General features: G+C 45.9%; 1 protein-coding gene across 1 annotated transcript in view; it reads right to left on the bottom strand.

The window, feature by feature from the left end:
* map9 (microtubule-associated protein 9) overlaps positions 1 to 24,292 on the bottom strand; it is a 330,082-nt gene that overhangs the window by 21,121 nt on the left and 284,669 nt on the right. Inside the window, exon 11 of the mRNA XM_070871655.1 lies at positions 12,658 to 12,747. Within this exon, the coding sequence (XP_070727756.1) occupies positions 12,658 to 12,747 (90 nt within the window). The remainder of the gene's footprint in view (positions 1 to 12,657; positions 12,748 to 24,292) is intronic.

Below are 24,292 nucleotides of genomic sequence, written 5' to 3'. Positions count from 1 at the left end.
GGTGGAGTAGGGGCGGGTTTGCGAGGGAGCGGGGCAGTGGCCATCACGGTCAGCACGGCGGTGATGACGCTTCGTAACATCCCTCCCCTTAACTTAAAGGGGTGGGATGCTGCGAGGTCTCCGTGGAGCCCACTGGGCCACCGAGAGGGGTTCGGCCGGGTGGTGGCCCAGTGGGCTCTACGGAGGGGGTGGCAGTCTGCCTGTTAGCAGCCTGGCCGAACCAGCGGCCGCCATTGTCGGGCCGCCTCAGGAGTTAGCCGTCAATTAAAAACAAATTGGTGGCCGCAGCAGTGCGCCCTACCCTTTAAAGGTGGCCGCACCACCCAGCCACTGACAGCTTCCTGCCTTGCGAAGCTGTCGAGGGCACCGACCAGCGGTGGCCGCACTTCCTTGGGGCAATTTCCCCCGCGGGGCAGTAAGGGGTCACTGCCGGGCGGTAAGGGGTTGGCGTGGCGGGCGGGGTGGAAACATGGGGCATGGTGGAAACCCGTTTCCGCCGTCCCCGACTTGGGGGCAATTCCGGATGGGTTGGTCCTGCCGCCAGATCGGCGGATAGGCCTTACCGTCCCATTAGTGGTGGTAACAGGTCTTAAAGAAGGGGCAATTTTCCCTCTGAGATACGTAAAACCTTGGCAGCTCTCAAAGTAGAAAAGTTACCCGTCCGGAATGGATGCATCCTAGGTTGCTGAGGGAAGGACGTGATTGCACTGGAGAGGGTGCAGAGGAGATTTACGAGGATGCTGCCTAGAATGGAAAATCTTAGCTATGAGGACAGATTGGATAGGCTGGGTTTGTTCTCTTTGGAACAGAGGAGGGTGAGGGGAGACCTCATTGAGGTGTATAACATTTTGAGGGGCCTCGATATAGTGGATAGCAAGTGCCTATTTCCCTTTGTGGAGGGGTCAATTATGAGGGGGCATAGGTTTAAGGTGGTTGGTGGAAGGTTTACAGGGGATTTGAGGGAAAGCTTTTTCACGCAGAGGGTTGTGGGGCTGGAACTCACTGCCTGGAAAGGTGGTAGAGGCAGAAACCCTCACCACATTTAAAAGATGCTTGGATAGGCATTTGAAGTACCGTGACCTGCAGGGTTACGGACCTAGAGCTGGTAAGTGGGATTAGACTGGATAACCTCTTGTTGGCTGGCGCAGATACGATGGTAAGTACTTTATGGAATCTAATACGGCCAGAGTGATCTCCTGGACTAGTTTCATCCTGGATGGGTTGGAGAGAAATTTTCCCAGATTTTTTTTTCCCCCATTGGCTTGGGTTTTTATCTGGTTTTTTGCCTTTCCCAGGCGATCTCATGGCTCCAGGTGGGGTGGAGTGGAAAGTGTTGCGATACATAGCATATTGTAGTTGTGTAGGGTGGATTGGTTGGGTCAGATGCTCTTTACCTGTCTGCCATTGTTCATAGGTTTATATGTAACCTTCAGGGCTGCTGCCCAAGGGCTGTGTGGCTCTTTGTCGGCTGTTGCGGGCACGATGGGCCAAAATGGCCTTCTGCGCTGTAAATTTCTATGTTTCTAAACAAGGTTATTAGATTAAAAACCATAAATAGATAATTGAGTGATTTCCAAACTTGAAAACCTAATTAGTTAAATAAAATATAATCGAGATGGCAGGGCAGGGTGATGTGTTGCAGCTGCAGCTTATGTTGCTGGTGGACACCAGTGTGAACCACGGCAACCACATAAGAACATAAGAAATAGGAGCAGGAGTAGGCCATACGGCCCCTCGAGCCTGTTCCGCCATTTATTACGATCATGGCTGATCCGATCATGGACTCAGGTCCACTTCCCTGCCCGCTCCCCATAACCCCTTATCGTTTAAGAACCTGTCTATTTCTGTCTTAAATTTATTCAATGTCCCAGCTTCCACAGCTCTCTGAGGCAGCGAATTCCACATCTCAGTTTTAAATGGGCGGCCACTTATTTTAAGATTATGCCCTCTAGTTCTAGTCTCCCCTATCAGTGGAAACATCCTCTCTGCATCCATCTTGTCAAGCCCCCTCATAATCTTATACGTTTCGATAAGATCACCTCTTATTCTTTTGAATTTTAATGAGCAGAGGCTCAACCTACTCAACCTTTCCTCAATAAGTCAACCCCCTCATCTCCAGAATCAACCTAGTGAACCTTCTCTGACCTGCCTCCAAAGCAAGTATATCCTTTCGTAAATATGGAAACTAAAACTGCACGCAGTATTCCAGATGTGGCCTCACTAATACCCTATATAACTGTTGCAGGATTTCCCTGCTTTTATACTCCATCCCCTTTGCAATAAAAGCCAAGATTCCACTGGCCTTCCTGATCACTTGCTGTACCTGCATACTATCCTTTTGTGTTTCATGCACAGGTACCACTGGGTCCCGCTGTACTGCAGCACTTTGCAGTCTTTCTCCATTTAAATAATAACTTGCTCTTTGATTTTTTTCTGCCAAAATGCATGACCTCACACTTTCCAACATTATACTCTATCTGCCAAATTTTTGCCCACTCACTTAGCCTGTCTATGTCCTTTTGCAGATTTTTTGTGTCCTCCTCACACATTGCTTTTCCTCCCATCTTTGTATCGTCAGCAAACTTGGCTACGTTACACTCAGTGCCTTCTTCCAAGTCGTTAATTTAGATTGTAAATAATTGGGGTCCCAGCACCGATCCCTGTGGCACCCAACTAGTTACTCATTGCCAACCAGAGAATGAACCATTTATCCCGACTCTCTGTTTTCTGTTAGTTAGCCAATCCTCTATCCATGCTAATATATTACCCCCAAACCTGTGTCTGCAGTTCGAGGAACTTAGTCTCGGAATTAATGAGCTGGAGTCCGAGCTTCGGAAACTGCGATACATCAGGGAGGGGGAGAGTTACCTGGACACTTTGATCCAGGAGGCAGTCACACCCCTTAGGTTAAAATTTGGTCTGTGGTCAGGGACTGTAGGATGTGACTATGAGTGAGGCTGGTATGGGGATCCAGAAGGTAGCATTGGAGGAGCCTCAGCCCTTGCACTTGTTCAACAGGTAGGAGGTTCTTGCACAGCCTGTATGGACGAGAGCAGGGACTGCAGGGAGGATGAGCAAATTGACCACAGCACCATGGTACAGGGGGCCATTCAAGTTGGGGGAGTAAAAATGAATGTGGTAGTGGTAGGAGACAGCATAGTTTGGCGGATAGAGACTATTCTCTGCAGCCGAGAGCGTGAGTCCCGAAGGCTGTGTTGCCTGCCAGGGTTAAGGACATCTCCTCTGGGCTGGGTACTTGGAGTGGGAGGGGAAGGATCCAGTTGTCGTGGTCCGTGTAGGTACCAATGTCATAGGTAGGACTAAGAAAGAGGTTCTGTTGAGGGGGTATGAGCAGAACCACAAAGGTAATAATCTCTGGATTACTACCTGAGCCACGAGCAAATTGGCATTGGATCAATAAGATTAGAGAGTTGAATACGTGGCTCAAAGATTGGTGAGGGAGAAAGGGGTTTCGATTCATGGGGCACTGGCATCAGTATTGGGAAAAGTGGGTGCTGTCCCGCTGGGACGGGCTTCACTTGAACCATGTTGGGACCAGTGTTCTGGCGAATCGAATAACTAGGGTTGTCGATAGGGCTTTAAACTAAATAGTCTTATGCTTAGGTAGTCCCTCGGAGTCGAGGATGACTTGCTTCCACGCTAATATGAGTTCTCAGGTGATTGATGAGTCCAATGCGGGAACTACAGGCTCTGTCACAGGTGGGGCAGATGGTGGTTGAAGGGACGGGTGGGTGGGGTGCTTGGATTGTCGTGCGCTCCTTCCGCTGTTTACGCTTGGCTTCCGCGTGCTCCCAGCGAAGAGACTCGAGGTGTTTGGCACCTTCCCGGATGCTTCTCCTCCATTTTGAGCGGTCTTTGGCCAGGGATTCCCAGATGTCGGTGGGGATGTTGCACTTTTTCAAGGAGGTTTTGAGGATGTCCTTGAAACATTCCCTCTGCCCACCTTGGACTCACTTGTCGTGTCGGAGCTCTGAGCGCTTATTTTCGGAGTCTAGTATCGGGCATGTGGACGATGTGGCCCGTCCATCGGAGCTGATCGAGCGTGGTAAATGCTTCGATGCTGGGGATGTTGGCCTGAGTAAGAACGCTCACAATGGTGTGCCTATCCTGCCAATGGATTTGCAGGATCTTGCGGCGGCAGCATTGGTGGTACTTCTCCAGTGCTTTGAGGTGCCTGCTGTACATAGTCCATGTCTCTGAAGCATATAGGAGGGTGGGTATCACTACTGCTCTATAAACCATGAGCTTAGTACCTAGTTTAAGATCCTGGTCTTCAAACACTCTCTTCCTCAGGCGACCGAAGGCTGCATTGGCACACTGAAGGCAGTGTTGGACTTCGTCATCGACGTCTTCCCTTGTTGACAGTAGGCTTCTGAGGTATGGAAAATGGTCCAAGTTGTCCAAGGCCTCGGCATGGATCTTGATAGTCGGGGGGCAGTACTGTGTGGCGGGGGCAGGTTGGTACAGAACCTTTGTTTTACGGATGTTTAGTGTAAGGCCTATACTCTCGTATACTTCGGTGAAGCTGTTGACGATGGATTGGAGTTCGACCTCCGAGTGTACACAAATTCAAGCATCGTCTGCATACTGTAATTCAATGACAGATGATGGAACGACCTTGGATCTGGACTGGAGGCAACGGAGGTTGAACAATTTCCCTTTTGTTCTGTAGATTAGCTCCACTCCAGCAGGGAGCTTACTGAGGGTGAGATGGAGCATTGCAGCAAGGAAGATCGAGAAGAGCATTGGTGCAATGAAATAGCCTTACTTGACCCCGGTCCGCATGTGTATTGGGTCCGTGGTGGATCCGTTGGTCAGGATCACATCAGCCGAATTTGAGGAGGACACTCCATAATCCCTCATGGTTGACAGTGTTGAAGGCCTTTGTGAGGTCAACGAAGGCCATGTACAGAGGTTGGTGCTGCTTCTTACATTTCTCTTGAATTTGACGCGCAGTGACGATCATGTCCATTGTGCCCCATAGTGATCAGAATCCACATTGCGACTCTGGGAGGAGCACTTCAGCTATTGGGAGAAGGTGACTGAGGAGGATTCTTGCGATGATTTTTCCTGTGGCAGACAGCAGGGAAAGTAGTCTGTAATTACCGCAATCAGACTTGTCATCTTTCTTGAAGATGGTCACGATTATAGCATCTCTGAGATTCCCTGGCATGCTCTCCTCCTTCTAAATAAGAGAAATGAGTTCATGGATTGATGCCAATCATGCTTCGCCACCATGCTTTAATGCTTTGGCGGGGATTCCATCTGCTCCTGAGGCCTTGTTGTTCTTCAATTATTGGATTTCAACCTCTTCAACCTTTTCAACCTCATGCTGGGAGGGCCTTGTGCTGAGGTGGTGGCAGGTAGCATGCTGCGGGATGGAGTCGAGGACACTCATGTCAAAGACAGAGTCTCGGTTAAGGAGATCTTCGAAATGCTCCTTCCAGCGGGCACTGACTGATTGCCTCTCTGTCTTGATGAGTACCTCTCCGTTCTTGGCCCTCAGTGAGTTAGGACCTTGGGTGCTTGGGCTGAAGTTAGTCTTGACTGCGCTAAAGAATCCACGCACGACGTGGTTGTCGGCTAGTTGCTGAATCTCCTGCGCTTTTTCCACCCACCATCTGTTCTTTTGGTCGCGAGTTTTATGTTGGTTCTTGGCCTTCAGACGTCTATAGAGCTGCTTTCTTGCTCTCGAGTTATGTTGCTGTTTCCAATTCAAGAATGCCTTGTGCTTGCGGCTTATTAGCTCCTGGATCTCCTGGTTGTTCTCGTCAAGCCAGTCTTGATGTTTCCTGGTCGAGGCCTTGAGGACAGTCGAGGCACCGTGGACATTCTGCGTCTCCGGTTCACTGGAAGTCATCAGGTTGGTTGTGAGGCACTGGCTGAATACGGCTTTCTCAGCAGGGTCTTTGGGTGCTCCAGCGCTGATTTTCCTGCGGCAGTGTTGCTATTGCCGCCGCTGTTTTGGAAATGACAGAGGGGTAGTCAGTCCAGCAGTCGTCAGCTCCTGTCATGATGCGGGTGATGTGGACGTCCTTGCGGTCCCTCGATCGGGCATAGTCTAGCAGGTGTCAGTGCTTGGAGCGAGGGCGTTGCCAAGAGGCCTTGTACTTGTCTCTCTGATGGAACAAGGTGTTGGTTTATGACAAGGCGATGGTCTAAGCATTTCGTCAGGAGGAGAGTACCTTTGGAGTTGGTTTTCCCTACCCACTCTCTGCCGATCACACCTCCCCAGAGGTCTGTGTCCTTTCCAACTCTGGCATTAAAGTCGCCAAGGAGGATCAGCTTGTCGCCCATTGGGACTCGGGACAGGGATTGTTCAAGGCTGGAGTAGAATTCCTCTTTGGTCTCGTCTGTAGCTTCCAGTGTTGGGGCGTACGCAGTGATGACCGTAGCGCACTGGTTCCGGGCTAGGGTGAGCCAAAGGGTCATGAGGCGTTCGTTTATCCTGCAAGGGGAGTTTCTGAGACGCACAACTAGCTCATTTTTTTATAGCGAAGCCTACCCCATGGAGGCGGCACGCTTCTTCTGGTTTACCTCTCCAGAAGATGTAACCACCACCTTGTTCCTTGAGCTGGCCTTCCCCTGCCCACCGAGTCTCGTTTAGGGCGGCGATGTCACTGTCGAATCGTCTGAGTTCCCGGGCAACAATAGCAGTACGACGTTTCAGTCTGTCACTGTTGGGGTTGTCCATGGGGGTCCTGACGTTCCAGGTCCTGAACTTCATTACACCACCAGCTACCACTGAGCTTGACAGAGCAAGGTCTTGGTCCAATGGCAAGGGGATCCGAGACGATTGGAGACCAGGCTCCGCTGCATGGGCCTAGTACACACACAGACACACATATTCCTACTGTCCTCCTCCCTCCTTTCCAGAGGTCCTCTCTCCCTGGATTTCCTAGGATGCACTGTCGGCCTCCCGACCTCGCTAATGGCCATGCTGCACCTTCCCTGGGCCCTGGCCTTGCTGCTGGTCCACGCTCCACCACTCCTGGGCCTTGACCTCGCTCCTGGACCCCGACCTCACTCCTGGGCCCCGACCTCGTTGCTGGGCCTCGACCCTGCTCCCGGGCCCCGACCTCACTCCTCTGGACCTCGCTCGACCTTGCTGCTCCTCCCAGCCTCGCTTCTGGACCTCGACCTCGCTGCTGGGCCCCGATCTCCCTCTTCCGGACCTCGCTGCCCCTTCATACTTTGCTCCTGGGTCTAGACCTTGCTCCAAAATACACAACCAACCTGGTTTCCGGTGACATCACACTTTGAATTTGTCCCCCTCTCAGGTCGGCGGCGCGCTGCTCCCGGCGGCGGCTAACTGTTTTTATGTCCCGCTGCTGTTGGTGTCTCCAACCAGGCCGGCGTCGCGCTGGTCCTTGGGTGCTGCTGTTTTTATATCCTGCTGCTGCTGGTGTCTCCAACCAGGCTTGTGCCAACTAGATAGTAGGAGGGAGGGTTCAGGTAAAGGGAATTAGAAATTTAGAAAGTTAAAGAGAAACGACAAGGCAATAGTGCAGGGTAGCGATAGGGGTAATGATAACCAGAGTGTGACAGGAAGGGACAGACTGTACAAACATTAGAGTGCACCAGCAAATAGGGTCAGAGTAGGGAAAAATGGTAAAAAGACAAAATTAAAGGCTTTTTATCTGAATGCACACGTCATTCGTAAAAAGATAGATGAATTGACGGCACAAATAAAAATAAATGGTTATGACCTGATAGCCATTACAGAGACGTGGCTGCAAGGTGACCAAGGCTGGGAACTGAATATTCAGGGATCTTTGACATTTTGGAAGGTTAGGCAGAAAGAAAAAGGAGGTAGCTCTGTTAATAAAGGATGAAATCAGTACAACAGTGAGAAATGATCTTGGCTCAGAAGATCAAGATGTAGAATCAGCTTGAGTAGAGATAAGAAATAGTAAGGGAAATAAGTCACTGGTCGGCCCCCTAACAGTAACTACACTGCAGCACAGAGTATAAATCAAGAAATAATGGCGGCTTGTAAGAAAGCTACTGTAATAATCATGGGCAATTTTAATCTTCATACAGATTGAGCAAATCAAATTGGCAAAGGTAGCCTTGAGGAAGAATTCAGAGTGTATTTGGGATGGTTTCTTAGAACAATATGTTGTGGAACCAACCAGGGAACAGGCTCTTTTAGATTTGGTAATGTGTAATGAGACAGAATTAATTAAGGATTTCATAGTAAAGGATCCTCTAGGGAAGAGTGATCATGACATGATAAACTGAATGTGAAATTCTGAGGTTGAGAAATCTGGGTCTGAAACTAGTACCTTGAACCTAAATAAAGGCGATTACAAAGGTATGAAGACAGAATTGGCTAACGTGAATTGGGAAAATAGATTAAAAGGTATGATGGTAGATAAGCAGTGGCAGACATTTAAGGAGATATTTCATAACTCTCAACAAAGATATATTCCAGTTAGAAAGAAAGACTCCATGAGAAGGTGAACCATCTATGGCTAAGGAAGTTAAGGATGTTATCAAATTGAAAGAAAAGGCATACAATGTTACAAAGATTAGTGGTAGGCCAGAAGATTGGAACATTTTTAGAAACCAGCAAAGAATGACGAAAACAATAATAAAAAGGAGAAAATAGATTATGAGAGTAAACTAACAAGAAATATAAAAATAGACAGGAAGAGCTTCTACAAGTATATAAAAAGGAAGAGAGTAGCTAAAGTAAACATTGGTCCCTTAGAGAATGAGACTGGGTAATTAATAACGGGAAACAAGGAAATGGCAGAAACTTTGAACAAATATTTTGTATCTGTCTTCACGGTAGAAGACACTGAAAGCATCCCAATAATAGTAGATAATCAAGGGGCAAAAAGGAAGGAGGAACTTAAAACAATCACGATCACGAGAGAAAAAGTACTAGGTAAACTAATGGGACTAAAGGCTGACAAGTCCCCTGGACCTGATGGCCTGCATCCTAGGGTCTTAAAAGAAGTGGCTGCAGAGATAGTGGACACATTGGTTGTAATCTTCCAAAATTCCCTAGATTCTGGAAAGGTCCCAGCGGATTGGAAAACCGCAAATGTAACACCCTTATTCAAGAAAGGAGGGAGACAGAAAGCAGGAAACTATAGGCCAGTTAATCTAACATCTGTCATTGGGAAAATGCTGGAATCCATTATTAAGGGAGTAGTAGCAGGACATTTAGAAAATCATAATACTATCAAGCAGAGTCAACATAGTTTATGAAAGAGAAATCGTGTTTGACAAATTTATTAGCGTTCTTTGAGGATGTAACGAGCAGGGTGGATAAAGGGATACCAGTCGATGTAGTGTATTTGGATTTCCAAAAAGCACTCGATAAGGTGCCACATAAATGGTTACTGCACAAGATAAGAACTCACGGGATTGCGGGTTTAACAGAAAGTCGGGGTAAATGGGTCATTGTCAGGTTGGCAAATTATAACTGGTGGGGTACCACAGGGATCAGTGCTGGGGCCTCAACTATTTACAATCTATATTAATGACTTGGATGAAGGGACTGAGTACTGTGGCCAAATTTGCTAATGATTCAAAGTTAGGTGGGAAAGCAAGTTGTGAGGAGGACATAACGTGTCTGCAAAGGGATATGGATAGGCTAAGTGAGTGGGCAAAAATTTGGCAGATGGAGTATAATGTGGGAAAATGTGAGGTTATCCACTTTGGTAGGAAGAATAGAAAAGCAAAATATTATTTAAATGGAGAGACTACAGAATGCTGCGGTACAGACAAATCTGGGTGTCCTCGTATATGAAACACAAAAAGTTAGCATGCAGGTACAGCAAGTAATTAGGAAGGCAAATGGAATGCTGGCCTTTAATGCAAGGGAGATGGAGTATAAAAGTAGGGAAGTCTTATTACAACTGTACAGGGCATTGGTGAGACCAGACCTAGAGTACTGTGTACCGTTTTTGTCTCCTTATTTAAGGAGGGATATACTTGCATTGGAGGCATTTCAGAGAAGGTTCACTAGGTTGATTCCTGAGATGAAGGGGTTGCCTTATGAAGAAAGGTTGAACAGGTTGGGCCTATACTCATTGGAGGTTGGAAGAATGAGAGGTGATCTTATTAAAACATATAGGCCCTGAAATCCTGGCCTCCCCGGGTCCGTATGGAGTGTGTACGGACCCGGAGGACGTCGCTAAAGCTGGTTTTCGGCGCGCAATGCGTATGCACCGAAAACCAGCTTTTCCGATCTGTCAATTTTCTGGCTTGACAGATCACATGCATCTCGGGGAGAAGGACACTCCCACAACAGAGATTGAGCAATTTGTCCATCTCTTGCCCTGCGAATGTCCTGAAAACTCTTGCGCCTGCAGTGTACTTTTACCAGCGTAAGAATTTTAAAACATATCAAAAACATATAAAAATAAAATTTAAAAATACATATTTATGTTAAAACCCCTGCCCATTCAGGTAATTTTATTTTAAACCATAATTAAAACTTTTTTTTTAAATCGGCAAATTTTTTTTTCCAAAAACATTTTGATCAACTTTAATTTCTATAATGTATTTATGTGAGGTGTTTTAAAAAAAATGTTATGTAATGTTTGGGGCTGTTTCTCATTCATAGTAATAGGAGTTTTAGACTTGTGAAACTCCTATTACTATGAATGAGAAAATACTTTACCGTGATTGAGTTTCCAGGCCCACTTGACTCCTACAGACGTCGCAACGTGAACAGGCTCCGTTGCGAGAGAAGAAGAGTCCTTGAGTCCGGGATCTCTGATGAGCGTTCGACCTAAAGGTAAGTGCGCATCTTTTGTCCTATTTTTAGTCGAATGCCCACGGGATGAAGAAACCGAGGTTTCAGGGCCATAAGATTCTAAGGGGGCTTGACAGGGTAGATGCTAAGGGTGTTTCCTCTCATGGGGGAATCTAGAGCTAGGGGCCCATTTAAGACGGAGATGAGGAGGAATTTCTTCTCTCAGAGGGTTGTGAATCTTTGGAATTCTCTAAGCCAGAGAGCTGTGGAGGCTGAGCCACTGAATATATTCAAGGCGGTAATAGACAGATTTTCAAACTACAGGGGAGTGAGGGATGATGGGGAACAGGCAGGAAAGTGGAGTTGAGGCCAAGATCAGATCAGCCATGATCTTATGAATGGCGGAGCAGGCTCGAGGGCCCGAACATAGTAAAACGTCTCAAGGTGCTTCACAGGAGTGTTATAAAACAAAATTTAACACCGAGCCACATTAGGAGAAATTAGGGTAGATGACCAAAAGTTTAGTCGAAGAGGTAGGTTTTAAGGAGCGTCTTAAAGGAGGAAAGTGAGGTAGAGAGACGGAGAGATTTAGGAAGGGAATTCCAGAGGTTTTTAGGGCCTTGGCAGCTGAAGGCATGGCTACCAATGTTTAAGCGATTAAAATCAGGGATGCTCAAGCGGCCAGAATTAGAGGAGCGCAGATATCTCAGGGAATTGTGGGGTTGGAAAAGATTACAGATATAGGGAGAAGTAGAGTACAAAAGCTAGGAACTTATGCTAAACCTTTACAAAATACTGGTTAGGCCCCAGTTGGAGTATTGTAGCCAATTCTGGGCACCACACTTTAGGAAGGATGTTAGACCCGTAGAGAGGGTGTAGAGGAGATTTACTAGAATGGTCCTGGTAATAAAAAACTTAAGTTACATGGAGAGACTAGAGAAATTGAGGTTCTTCTCCTTAGACAGACAAGGTTAAGAGGAGATTTGATAGAGGTGTTCAAAATTTTGAAGGGTTTTGATAGAGTAAATAAGGAGAAACTATTTGCAGTGGCAGAATGGTCGGTAACCAGAGGTAAACAGATTTAAACTAATTGTCAAAAGAGCGTGGTGACATGAAGAGAGAAACATTTATGCAGTGACTTGTTATGATCTGCGGAAGCAGATTCAATAATAACTTTCAAAATGGAATTGGATAAATACTTGAAAAGGAAAAGGTTGCTAGGCTATGGGGAAAGAGCAGGGGAGTGGGAGTAATTGGATGGCTCTTACAAATATCCAGCACAGGCACGATGGGCCAAATGGCCTCCTTCTGTGCTGTAACATGCTATGATTTTGTTGGGGTACAACTTCAAGAAAATGTATAAAATGTCAGAATGGTGATAGAGAGAGCGAGAGAGTATATACTGGCAAATAATGTCTGTTACTGATTTGCTACATTTAAAAACACAATTGCTGTGGATAATTCTGCGTGTGTAATTAACCACTGGGTCCTAGGCCTGCTTCAGCTCGTTATATTTGTTATGATCAAAAGATGTTAGTCAGTTGATCATATTGTTGAAGCAGATCAATGTTATAATATGGACCTAGATGGGATCATCTATTATTGAAGCTGTGCTGTACTGAAAATTAATTTAAATAACATTGAGAAACTCTCATCGCCAATACTGTAATTTCCCACATAATGCACATTGCTTGATATCGAAAATGGAATTAAAATCCAGCGTTCACCTTATAGTTCAACATTTTTTGCAGGTTGATAAAGTAAGCTGTAAAACATTATAGTGAATCAGCATTCTATAAATTGAATAAAGTCATTTACTAGCCTCATATATTTCAAAATTCAACAAGCTAAGGTTATCAAAACAGTATATATTCATGAGGTTAAAAGAGCACTGAAACATTGAAGACAAATGGAGTAACCTGCTTTCTCTCCTCATTTTCCTGCTGTTCTTTCAGTTTTTGTTTTTTTTGATCTTCATGAAGAATTTTTTTTTTCTTTTCTAGCCATACCTGTGAGATACAAACACATAAAAAATTGTTGGTAAATGATCCCAGGTGACCTAAATTCCTCCAGATTCAACACAATTTTAACCCCAAAAAACAGAAGGGTTTGTGTCAGGTGGGAGGTTAAAGTGGTAAAAATCTGAAACCCGACCTCAATCTGCCCACTTCCGGTTTTAGTGGAGGCAGGAGCGGAGGCCAGGATTGGTTCCTGGGTCGGAAGGGAGTGGGCGGCTAAACCACTCCCAGGAGGCGAGGAGGCATTTTAAATATTATAATGAGTCTGCGTGCCTCATTTCAAATCACCATTTCAAACTTAACTCAGGCGGCTGGGTTGCTCAAACCCAGCAGCTAAAGGAAGGCAAGGACTGTTGGACCCAGGAACTAAGATCCTTTCCACTTACCGCTGGTCCCTGCCTCACCAACCCTCTGTGATCGGACAACCCCCCGCCCTTCCGATCTCTACCCCGACTCACACCCCATGAGGCCTCCGAACCCCACCACGAGCCTCTGATCCCTGGTTCCTGACCACCCTCCGGCCTCCGATTCCCCCACCCCCAGATCTACCACTTTAACCTCTCACCTGACCCAAACCCTCCTGTTTTTTGGGGTTAAAATTCCCCTGGTTCCCAACCACTCCCTGGCCTCCAATCCCCGGTCCCCCATCCATCCTCCGCCCTCCCAATTCCCGGCCCTCCCTCCTATTCCGACCCCTGACCTCCCACTCTGGCCCCCTGATCCCAGCCTTCTGACTCCTCCTCCTCTGCCGATCTCTGACCCCCCCGATCCAGGCCTTCCGACCCAGCACCCAATCCTGGCCTCCACTCCCTCCTCTCTGCTCTCTGGTGGGCCCGTTGCTGCAGGCCTACCCGTCCAACTGCCTCTCAATCTGGCTTGTCATAGTTGGGGTGGAGTGGGGGTAAACACAGAGAAGGTAGTCATCTCCGGGTTACTGCTGGTGCCACGTGCTAGTGAGTTCAGAAATAGGTGGAAAGAGAAAATTAATGCATGGATGGAGAGATTGTGCAGGCAGGAGGGCTTTAGATTCCCGAGGCACTGAGACCGATTCTGGGCGAGGTGGGACTTGTACAAGCAGAAAGGATTGCACCTCAACATAGCAGGGGTCAGTATCCTCGTGGGAGGGTTCGCTAGTGCTATTGGGGAGGGTTTAAATTAGCTTGGTAGAGGAATGGCAAAGGGAGAATAGATTCAGTGGGGAAGGAAGCAAAGTTGGAATTTTGCAGCAGAAAAGTAGAGAGTGAATTTGGAAGACAGAGCAAACAAGGGCTGGAAAATAGACAACAAGGGAGTTTTGAACCATTAAATGGTATATATTTCAATGCAAGGGGTATAGGGAATAAGGCAGATGAGCTGAGAGCACAGATAGACACTTGGAAGTATGATATTATAGCTACTACTGAGACATGGCTGAAAAAAGGGCAGGTATGGCAGCTCAACATTCCTAGTTACCGCATTTTCAGACGGGATAGAGTGCGGGTTAAAAAGGAGGTGGCGGGGGGGGGGGGAGCTGGGTCGCAGTATTAATTAAAGAAACAATTACAGCTGTGAGAAGGGATGATATGTTAGAGGGGTCATCAAACAAGGCCATATGGGCTGAATTGAAGAACAAAAAAGAAGCGATCACAGTTGTGGGAGTGTACTATCCTCCCAGGAGATTTGCAGGATCTTCCGGAGACAGCTGTATATGGTCCATGTGTCTGAGCCATACAGGAGAGCGGGTATCAATACAGCCCTGTAGCCCATAAGCTTAGTGCCAGATTTGAGGGCCTGATCTTCGAATAGGCTCTTCCTCAGGTGACCGATGGCTGCGCTGGCGCACTGGAGGTGGTGTTGGACCTCGTCGTCAATGTCTTCCCTTGCTGATAGTAGGCTCCAAAGGTATGGAAAGTGGTCCATGTTGTTGTCCAAGGCCGCGCCGTGGATGTTGATGACCAGGGGGGGCAGAGCTGTGTGGCAGGGTCAGGTTGGTGGAGGACCTTTGTCTTACGGATGTTTAGTGTAAGGCCTGTGCTTTCGTATGCCTCGGTGAAGATGTTGACGATGGCTTGGAGTTCAGCCTCTGAATGTGCGCAGACGCAAGCATCGTCCACGTCCTGTAGTTCAACGACAGAGGATGGGACGGTCACGATCTAGCCTGGAGGCGATGAAGGTTGAACAGGTTCCAACTGGTTCTATAGTTTAGTTCCACTCCAGCGGGGAGCTTGTTGAGTGTGAGATGGAGCATTGCAGCGAGGAAGATTGAGAAGATTGGCGCAAGATAGACGCACCAACGTCAGTGTTCTCGATCGGGCCAACATCCCCAGCATCAAAGCACTGACCACGCTCGACCAGCTCCATTAGGCGGGCCACATTGTCCGCATGCCCGACACAAGACTCCCAAAGCAAGCGTTCTACCTGGAACTCCTACACGGCAAGTGAGCCCCAGGTAGGCAGAGGAAATGTGGCAATTCGCGCCACATAAGTGTCAGGCAATTACTATCTCCAATAAGCTAGAGTCTAACCACCGCCCCTTTACATTCAACGGCATTACTTTAGATGAATCCCCACCATCAACATCTTGTAATCACATAAATACTGTGACTACAAGAACAGGTCAGAGATTAGGAATTCTGCGGCATCTCCTGACTTCCCAAAGCCTTTCCACCATCTATAAGGCACAAGTCAGGAGTGTGATGGAATACTCTCCACTAGTCTAGATGAGTTTAACTAGGATAAAACAGCCTGTTTGATTGGCACCCCATCCACCAACTTAAACTTTCACTCCCTCCACCACCACTGCACTGTGGCCGCAGTGTGTACCATCTACAAGACGCACTGCAGCCATTCACCAAGACTTCTTTAACAGTACCTCCTAAACCGACCACCTCGAAGGACAAGGGCAGCAGGCGCATGGGAACACCATCACCTCTAAGTTTCCCTCCAAGTCACACTCCATCGTGACTTGGAAATATATCGCCGTTCCTTCATCATTGCCGGGTCAAAAGCCTGGAACTCCCTCCCTAACAGCACTGTGGGAGTACTTTCATCACAGGGACTGCAGCGGTTCAAGAAGATGGCTCACCACCTCCTTCTCAAGGGCAATTAGGGATGGGCAATAAATGCAGGCCTTCCCAACTATGCCCACATCCCAGGAATGAATAAAAAAAGATAATCTATTTTTTAGTGATGTTGATTGAGAGATAAATATTAGCCAGGAACCGGGGATAACTCCTCTGCGCTTCTTTGAAATAGTGCCATCGGATCATTTGCTTCTCCGAGAGAGTAGACGAGACCTTAGTTTAACGTCTTATCCGGCAGTGCAGCATTCCCTCAGCACTACACTGGAGTGTCAGCATAGATTTTTGTGTTCAAGTGTCTGGAATGGGACTTGAATCCACAATCTTTAAATTTGGCTATCCACAAAGCCACAGCTGACAAAATTCTACACCAGTGTGTCATTTTCTTCCTTATCATCCATTTCCACTTTCCGATAGATATTGGGGCCAATTTTTGTATATAGGTGTGTCAGTTCTAAATGGTTAAGAACTGGTGCAAATTCCATCTGAAGTATCAAATGATAATAGCATTAAATTCTCTAACCTACGTAATTATTCACAGTACCAGTAGCATTAAACTAGGTTTAGAGAGGACACTAGGGCCGTAATTTTGCTGGTGCTCAGTGGACGGGATGGGTGGCAGGTCAGTTGTTAAATTTAAAATGATTGACAACGGGTCGGGACCCCAATGTCAAAATGCGCACACTGGATTTCCTCAATGTCGGGTTTGCCAGTGCTGAGCAGACCCGACAGTCAGCGGCGGGGGAAGCAATTAAAATCATTAGTGGCTTGTTTACAGCCATGTAACAATGCTTTTTTGCCAGATTTTTTGATTTGACAGGTCATCGATTGATTTCCCACTGTGGCTAGACCTCGTCTATGAAGCTGAGGAGGGAGGTCACTGGCCATTGAATCAGCTGGTGAGTTGACAGCTTCAAATGTCAAGTCGAAGCTCCCAGCTGATTGAGATATGTTCCATTCTCACTTCTCTAAACTGCATTTCCACTACAGATTTAGGATGCTGCAAGACTTTACACAAGTTTCCACCCAGTCTGACCTTATTACCGCTCCAACCATTGACAGATCGCTTCTGTTATCTCTACTTCCCCTGCCATCTATTCTATCAGCACGGGTGCCCTTGAAACTCTCTGACCTTGGTCCTCAGAATCCCACTACGATCAGCCCCAACTCCAACATCACCAGGAACACCGGCAGCACCAACAACACCAACCTTCTTCACAATCAACTGATGCTGCACAGGACAGAGGGCATCAGCACCCGACTACATTACAGCCCGGGAGGCCAGGGAGGGTCTTACCATGGCCAGATTTACTTCATTTGATGTTGTACACCCTGGCTGCCACATGATGTGCCAGGTTGGCACCACTCCAACCAACACCATAAAGCATCCCTACAATGCCCAAGCCATTCCTTTCACACTCATCGCCATTGTGGGGATACCGTTATGTCTCACCATTCACTGCAACTCACTAAGCCACTGCCAAAGCGGCACACGAATCTGTCCAAGAATACAAAGCGTTGAAAATAAAGGTTTCAATGTTTGACACCACATTAACAGAAACTTTTCATGAACATTGCATAAAACTCCCAAGTAACTACTGTTGTGTGATGTTCGTTGCTTTGATTGCACTAGGATGAGGATGAGTGTGAGGGGTGGCTAGTGAGATGGGGATGTGATAATATAGATAGAGAGCGATGGGTGGAGATGCAAGGTATGTTGGTGTAAGGATGTGCAAGAGTAGAGTAGGGAATGCTGAGTGATGGGGATGTAATGAGAGACACAGCAGGATGAGTTTGAGTATGGCTTTGTACTGACGTTTCGTGATCTACTGAGATCATTGAAATGTTTGCAGCACTCCACCCAGGTCCTCCTGACTACATCCCTCTTTATACCATCCTCTGCAATGTGCAACCAGACTGTGTTGATCTCCTGGGGAGGTCTCTTCCGCTCATGGAAAGGGAAGAGGACCTCCCTGTGTTCTGTGACTCCTTCTATATCATGGGAGAACCTGGGTGCTTGGCAGTGTTTGCAGCACCTCAATACTGTAGAACACTGAAAGCAAAAATGTCAAATTAAAGTTGGCCATGGTCCCTTTAAGGCAACTGGCTGATGACACGTCATCAAATGACGTCACCAGACCTGCTTCCTCTAATTGGCCGTGAAACACGTTGAGCGGGCTTAACAAGCCCAATCAGGGGAAATTCATTTCAGACAGCGGGCTGGAGCCAGCAGCGGGGTCAGGACACACCACTGACATCGGCCACCACGGACCCACCGAGGTTCTTAAAATCACGGCTTAGTTGTGGAAGAAAGCCAAATTTAAAGGGACAGGGACAATTAATGGGGAGTTTCACAAACTCAAAAGCCATTTCAATCCATTAAGCAGTCTTCCTCAAGGCTGGAGGGCAGGATATCAAAAACAGCAGTCAACAATGAAGGAAAGACAATCTTGAAGCAGATATGCTTTATAATGCTTGCTAAAGTCAAAGTGAGGTGATTGTGAGGAGGGTTGCCCTCTATGGTGCTAGTCCAATAGGTCAGCAATATAACATGCCTGCAAGAAGGTATAAGGCAAATAACCCCAAGGCATAAGTTCAAGATCATAACAAAGATAGAGGTTAGGAGAATACTTTTTATTCAGAAGGTTGTTAGGCTATGGAGTGCCTTATTAGGGACAGTAGTGGAAACATAATTCATTACAATAGATTTAAAGGGAAATTAATAAATACTTGAAAAGGAAAGTTTAAAGAGTATGGGGTAAGGGCAACGGAACAGGAGGAATACATGAATAGCTCTTTTAGAGAGATGGCACAGACACGATGGGCTGAGAGGCTTTCTCGTGGTGGAAAATTTCATGGTATGTTTCAGGCCACATCTGTCCCTGCATATGTCAGTTCTATTCTGCACGGTAGCTGCAGATGTCCTTATAGAAAAATCCACAACTCTGCATCCACCACCTCTCCATTGACCCAGACTATAACAAGACAGTTCTCCATGGTAGGTATGCCAGGACTTGCACAATAGTTGGTGACATTTTGGTGGGATATTATAATTGAAAATCAGCAAATGGAAGCCTTATTATACAGCTATTTTGTATCGGTCTTCACAGTAGAGGATGAGGATAAAGTACAAAAGATACAAGGAAAACTAAAAGTAAATCAAGGGTAGGAACCAACTAGTTTCAACATAAGTTTAAAAAGTGTTGATGGAGAAAATAATGACATAAAGATAGACAAATCCCCATCGAACATGAGCTGATCAGAGAGATAGCATGGATTTGTAAAGGGTAAGTCATGTCTAAAGAACCTTGTTGAATTTTTTGAGGAGGTAACAAACATAGAAACATAGACATTTACAGCGCAGAAGGAGGCCATATTGGCCCACTGTGTCCGCGCCGGCCAAAAAAGAGCCGCACGGCCCTTGGTCCGCAGCCTTAAAGGTTACATCTAAACCTATGAACAATGACAGAAAGGCAAAGAGCACCCAGCCCAACCAGTCCGCTTCACACAACTGCGACACCCCTTATACTGAAACATTCTACACTCCACCCCAACGTGGTAGATAAGGGGGTTTTCTATGGATGTTATTTATATGGAGTTCCAGAAGGTATTCAACAAGGTTCCACATAAGAGACTGTGAACAAAAATGAGCAGGTATAGAATTGGAGGCAACCTATTGGTTTGGATAGGTGAGCAGGTAGGGGGCAGAGATAATTTGTCTATAATGAAATTTGCAGAATGTGATAGAGGTCTCCCTCAGGGATCTGTACTAGGGCCTTAGCTTTTCACTATATTTATAAATGACTTGAATGAAGGAATAGAGAGACAGATATTCAAGTTTCTTGACAACACTAAGTTAGATGGCATAGTAAGTACTGTAGATGGGAGCAGAAAGTTGCAAAAGGTTAAGCGAGTAAACAAAACTGTGACAGTGGAGTTCAATCTGGGAAAATGTGAGGTTATCCACTTTGGACCTAAGAAAGATAGATCAGAGTATATTTTAAATTGCGAGAAGCTGGGAACTGTGGATGAGCAGAAATCACTAAAAGCTAGTGGATAGGTGCAAAAAATAATTAAAAAGGATAAATGAGTGCCAGCCTTCATCTCAAAGGGGCTGGAATGCAATGGGATGGAAGTTATGCTACAGATATATAAATCTCTGGTTAGATCTCATCTGGAGTACTGCGTTCAGCTATGGGCACCACACCTCAGGAAGAATATATTGGCCTTGGAGGGGGTGCAGTACAGATTCACCAGAATGATACTGCGGCTAAAATGGTTAAATTATGAGGGCAGGTTGCATAGACTACACTTGTATTCCCTTGAATATAGAAAATTAAGGGGTGATATAATTGAGGTGTTTAAGATAATTAAAGGATTTGATAGGGTAGCAAGATAGAAACTATTTCCTCTGGTGGGGGCATCTAGAACATGGGAGCATAACCTTAAAATTAGAGCTAAGCCATTCAGGGGTGATATCAGAAAGCACGTATTCACACAAAGAGTAGTGGAAATCTGGAACTTTCTCCCCGAAAAAGCTGTTGAGGTATGTCAATTGAAACTTTCAAAATTGAGATTGATAGATGTCTGTCAGGCAAGAATATTAAGGGATCTGGAACCAAGAGGGAAGATGGAGCTAAGTACAGATCAGCGATGAATTAATTGAATAGCGGAACAGGCTCAATGGGCTGAATGGTCTATTCCTGCTCCTGTGTTCCAATCTGATCTACATTGGGTTTTGATTATGCTGACATGCCTTTTTTCATGTGTTATCATCTAAAGCATGATATGCTGATTGGGATAGAAACATAGAAAATAGGTGCAGGAGTAGGCCATTCGGCCTTTCGAGCCTGCACCACCATTCAATAAGATCATGGCTGATCATTCCTTCAGTACCCCATTCCTGCTTTCTATCCATACCCCTTGATCCCTTTAGCTGCAAGTGTAATATCGAACTCCCTCTTGAATATATCCGATGAACTGGCATCAACAACTCTCTGCGGTAGGGAATTCCATAGGTTAACAACTCTCTGAGTGAAGAAGTTCCTCCTCATCTCAGTCCTAAATGGCTTACCCCTTATCCTAAGACTATGTCCCCTGGTTCTGGACGTCCCCAACAACGGGAACATTCTTCCTGCATCTAACCTGTCCAGTCTGTCAGAATTTTATATGTTCTTATGAGATCCCCTCTCATCCTTCTAAACTCCAGTGAATACAGGCCCAGTCGATCTAGTCTCTCCTCATATGTCAGTCCTGCCATCCCAGGAATCAGAATGGTGAACCTTCGCTGCACTCCCTCAATAGCAAGAATGTCCTTCCTCAGATTAGGAGACTAAAACTAACACAATATTCCAGGTCGGGCCTCACCAAGGCCCTGTACAACTGCAGTAAGACCTCCCTACTCCTGTACTCAAATCCTCTTGCTATGAAGGCCAACATACCACTTGCCTTCCTCACCGCCTGCTGTACCTGCATGCCAACCTTCAATGCCTGATGAATCATGGCACCCAGGTCTCACTGCACCTCCCCTTTTCCTAATCTGCCGCCATTCAGATAATATTCTGCCTTCATGTTTTTGCCCCCAAAGTGGATAACCTCACATTTATCCACATTATACTGCTTCTGCCATGTATTTGCCCACTGACCTAACCTGTCCAAATCATCCTGTCCTCCTCACAGCTCACACCACCACCCAGTTTAGTGTCATCTGCAAACTTGGAGATATTACACTCAATTCCATCATCCAAATCATTAATATATATTGTAAAGAGCTGGGGTCCTAGCATCGAGCCCTGCGGCACCCCACTAGTCACTGCCTGCCATTCTGAAAAGGACCCGTTAATCCCGACTCTCTGCTTCCTGTCTGCCAACCAGTTCTCTATCCACGTCAGTACATTACCCCCAATACCATGTGCTTTGATTTTGCACACCAATCTCTTGTGTGGGACCTTGTCAAAAGCCTTTTGAAAGTCCAAATACATCATATCCACTGGTTCTCCCCTGTCTACTCTACTAGTTACATCCTCAAAAAATTCCAGAAGATTTGTCAAGCATGATTTCCCCTTCATAAATCCATGCTGACTTGGACCAATCCTATCACTGCTTTCCAAATGTGCTGCTATTTCATCCTTAATGATTGATTCCAACATTTTCCCCACCACTGACGTCAGGCCAACTGGTCTATAATTATCCGTTTTCTGTCCTCCTCTGCTGTATTCTAAATTTCTCCCAGTCCTCCGGCTTGCTACTTTTTCTGGCTAATTTGTATGCCCCTTCCTTGGATTTAACACTATCCTTAATTTCCTTTGTTAGCCACGGTTGAGCCACCTTCTCCGTTTTATTTTTACTCCAGACAGGGATGTACAATTGTTGAAGTTCGTCCATATGATCTTTAAAGGTTTGCTATTGCCTATCCACCGTCAACCCTTTAAGTATAATTTCTGAAGAATCGTTCAACAACCAGGGGACATAGATTTAAAGTTCTGGTCCACATTACAGGAAAGATGTGATTACACTGGAAAGGGTGCGGAGGAGGTTTACAAGAATGTTGCCTGGACTGGAGAATTTTGGCTATGAGGAAATATTGGAGATGCTGGATCTGATTTCTTTGGAACAGAGGAAGCTGAGGAGAGATCTGATTGAGGCGTATGAAATTATGAGGGGCCTGGATAGTGTGGATAGGACCTGTTTCCCTTGGCAGAGGCGTCAACAACCAGGCGGCATAGATTTAAAGTAATTGGGGGGAGGTATACAGGAAATGAGGGGAAATTCCTTCACCCAGAGGGTGGTGGGGGTCTAGAACTCAATGCCCAAAAGGGTGGTAGAGGCAGAAAGTCTCACCACATTTAAAAAATACTTGGATGTGCGCTTAAAGTGCTGTAACCTACAGGGCTACGGACCAAGAGCTGGAAAGTGAGATTAGGCTGGATAGCTCTTGGCCGGCTGGCGTGGACTCGATGGGCTGAAATGGTCTCTTTCCGTGCTGTAAGTTTCTATGATTCTATGATAATGCTTAGTCAGGCAATCACATATGGCTGTAACACTATCAGGGATCTGCTGATATAGCTTCCTTGGAGAAGGGGAGTCTCCGCTAACACTAGGTAATTTCATTTCTCTCTGCAGATGAAGGTGGTGAAGGGCATGAAGCACCTCTTGGGCATCCTAACTTCCCTCTTGTTCCCAACAAATTAGCTTGGAAAATGCTTATTGGGAAATCCCTTGGTGCTAGTAATGGTGCTGGGGTAAAATGTATTAATTAGGGCAACTGGAGCAAAGGCTCACGACAACCTAAGTTCCAGCAGAAAATAAACCCCAGAAACAATGGCCAGAAATGGGCTACAAACTCTGACCTTTAACAAACCTCCTGCCTGTAAGGTCTGCATCTGGAAGGTCTGGATGTGATGCTTCCTGGGCAGGGTTGTTGGCATCCAAATGCAGGATGACAGAAAAACACATGTAGGACTTTAATGCTGCCTTTTTTATATTTGAATGCAGTTCCTGCTTCCTTTCGTGAAGAACTTTCATTGACTTTTGCACATCTGACCAAAAATTTGAGGGCACTGAAAAAGTTTTGCTTAATTTAGTGCTCCATTTTGTCCCATCTGGTCACTATGAGGTATAATGGAAATGAAAATGTGCCCCATTGTCTGCCCAAATAATTTTGAAATATGATTTGTTTTGTACTGTGGACTCACATTCACTTGGAACAGGGTTCAGATTGCCTGATGTAATTTAATGTGAAACCCTTATTCCTGAGATAGAGAGAGAACAGCAACTGTGCAACAAAAATATTCTGCAATCAGCCTTGGTTTTCAAGCTTAATACGTTGCTGTAAAAGCTACTGCTTGCATATTTAATAGCCAACTGTCTGGACTTGTGGCTGTAAGCTACTTTTTTCAAAAACAATTTCTCATTTTATAGCTGTGATTCATCGACAGAGCAGAAAAAATGTTTCCTTGTAGCCTTTACTCATTGATTTTTTACCATCAACTTGTGTGTGGATTGATTCTTCAGCAGTTTGGTTCCTGAATGTTTAATGTCTTCTGCATTTTGATGTAAACATTTTAATTTTACTGCAGGGTAGGAAAAGAGAGGTGCTGAATTTTGCTTCATTAAGACATTGATTAATAATGCAACATAACACACATGACTTCACACTCATAACAAATTAATTTAAATTTGTTTGATTTAGTAACCACAGCACCAACAAAATGCAGTGTTAATCAATACCAAACAGCTCTTTATATTCATGGGTTTGGCTGCTGTTTTAATTGCTGCCTTTCTTGCGTCAGCTTGGCTTATTTTGTAGCTTCTGAATCAGAAGATTGTGAATTCAGATCCCATTCCAAGACTTAAACATATAATTAGGCTGACACTTCAATGCAGTTCTGAGGGAGTGAGTGCATTGTTGGAAATGCCATCTTTCATGCGAGGTGTTAAACTGAGGCCCCATTGACTGCGCAGGTGGATGTAAATGA

The sequence above is a fragment of the Pristiophorus japonicus genome, chromosome 2 (assembly GCF_044704955.1).
Source record: "Pristiophorus japonicus isolate sPriJap1 chromosome 2, sPriJap1.hap1, whole genome shotgun sequence".
Lineage (NCBI taxonomy): Eukaryota > Metazoa > Chordata > Chondrichthyes > Pristiophoridae > Pristiophorus > Pristiophorus japonicus.
The sequence above is the reverse complement of the archived record's forward strand: the minus strand, read 5'-3'. Positions and strand labels throughout refer to the sequence as shown.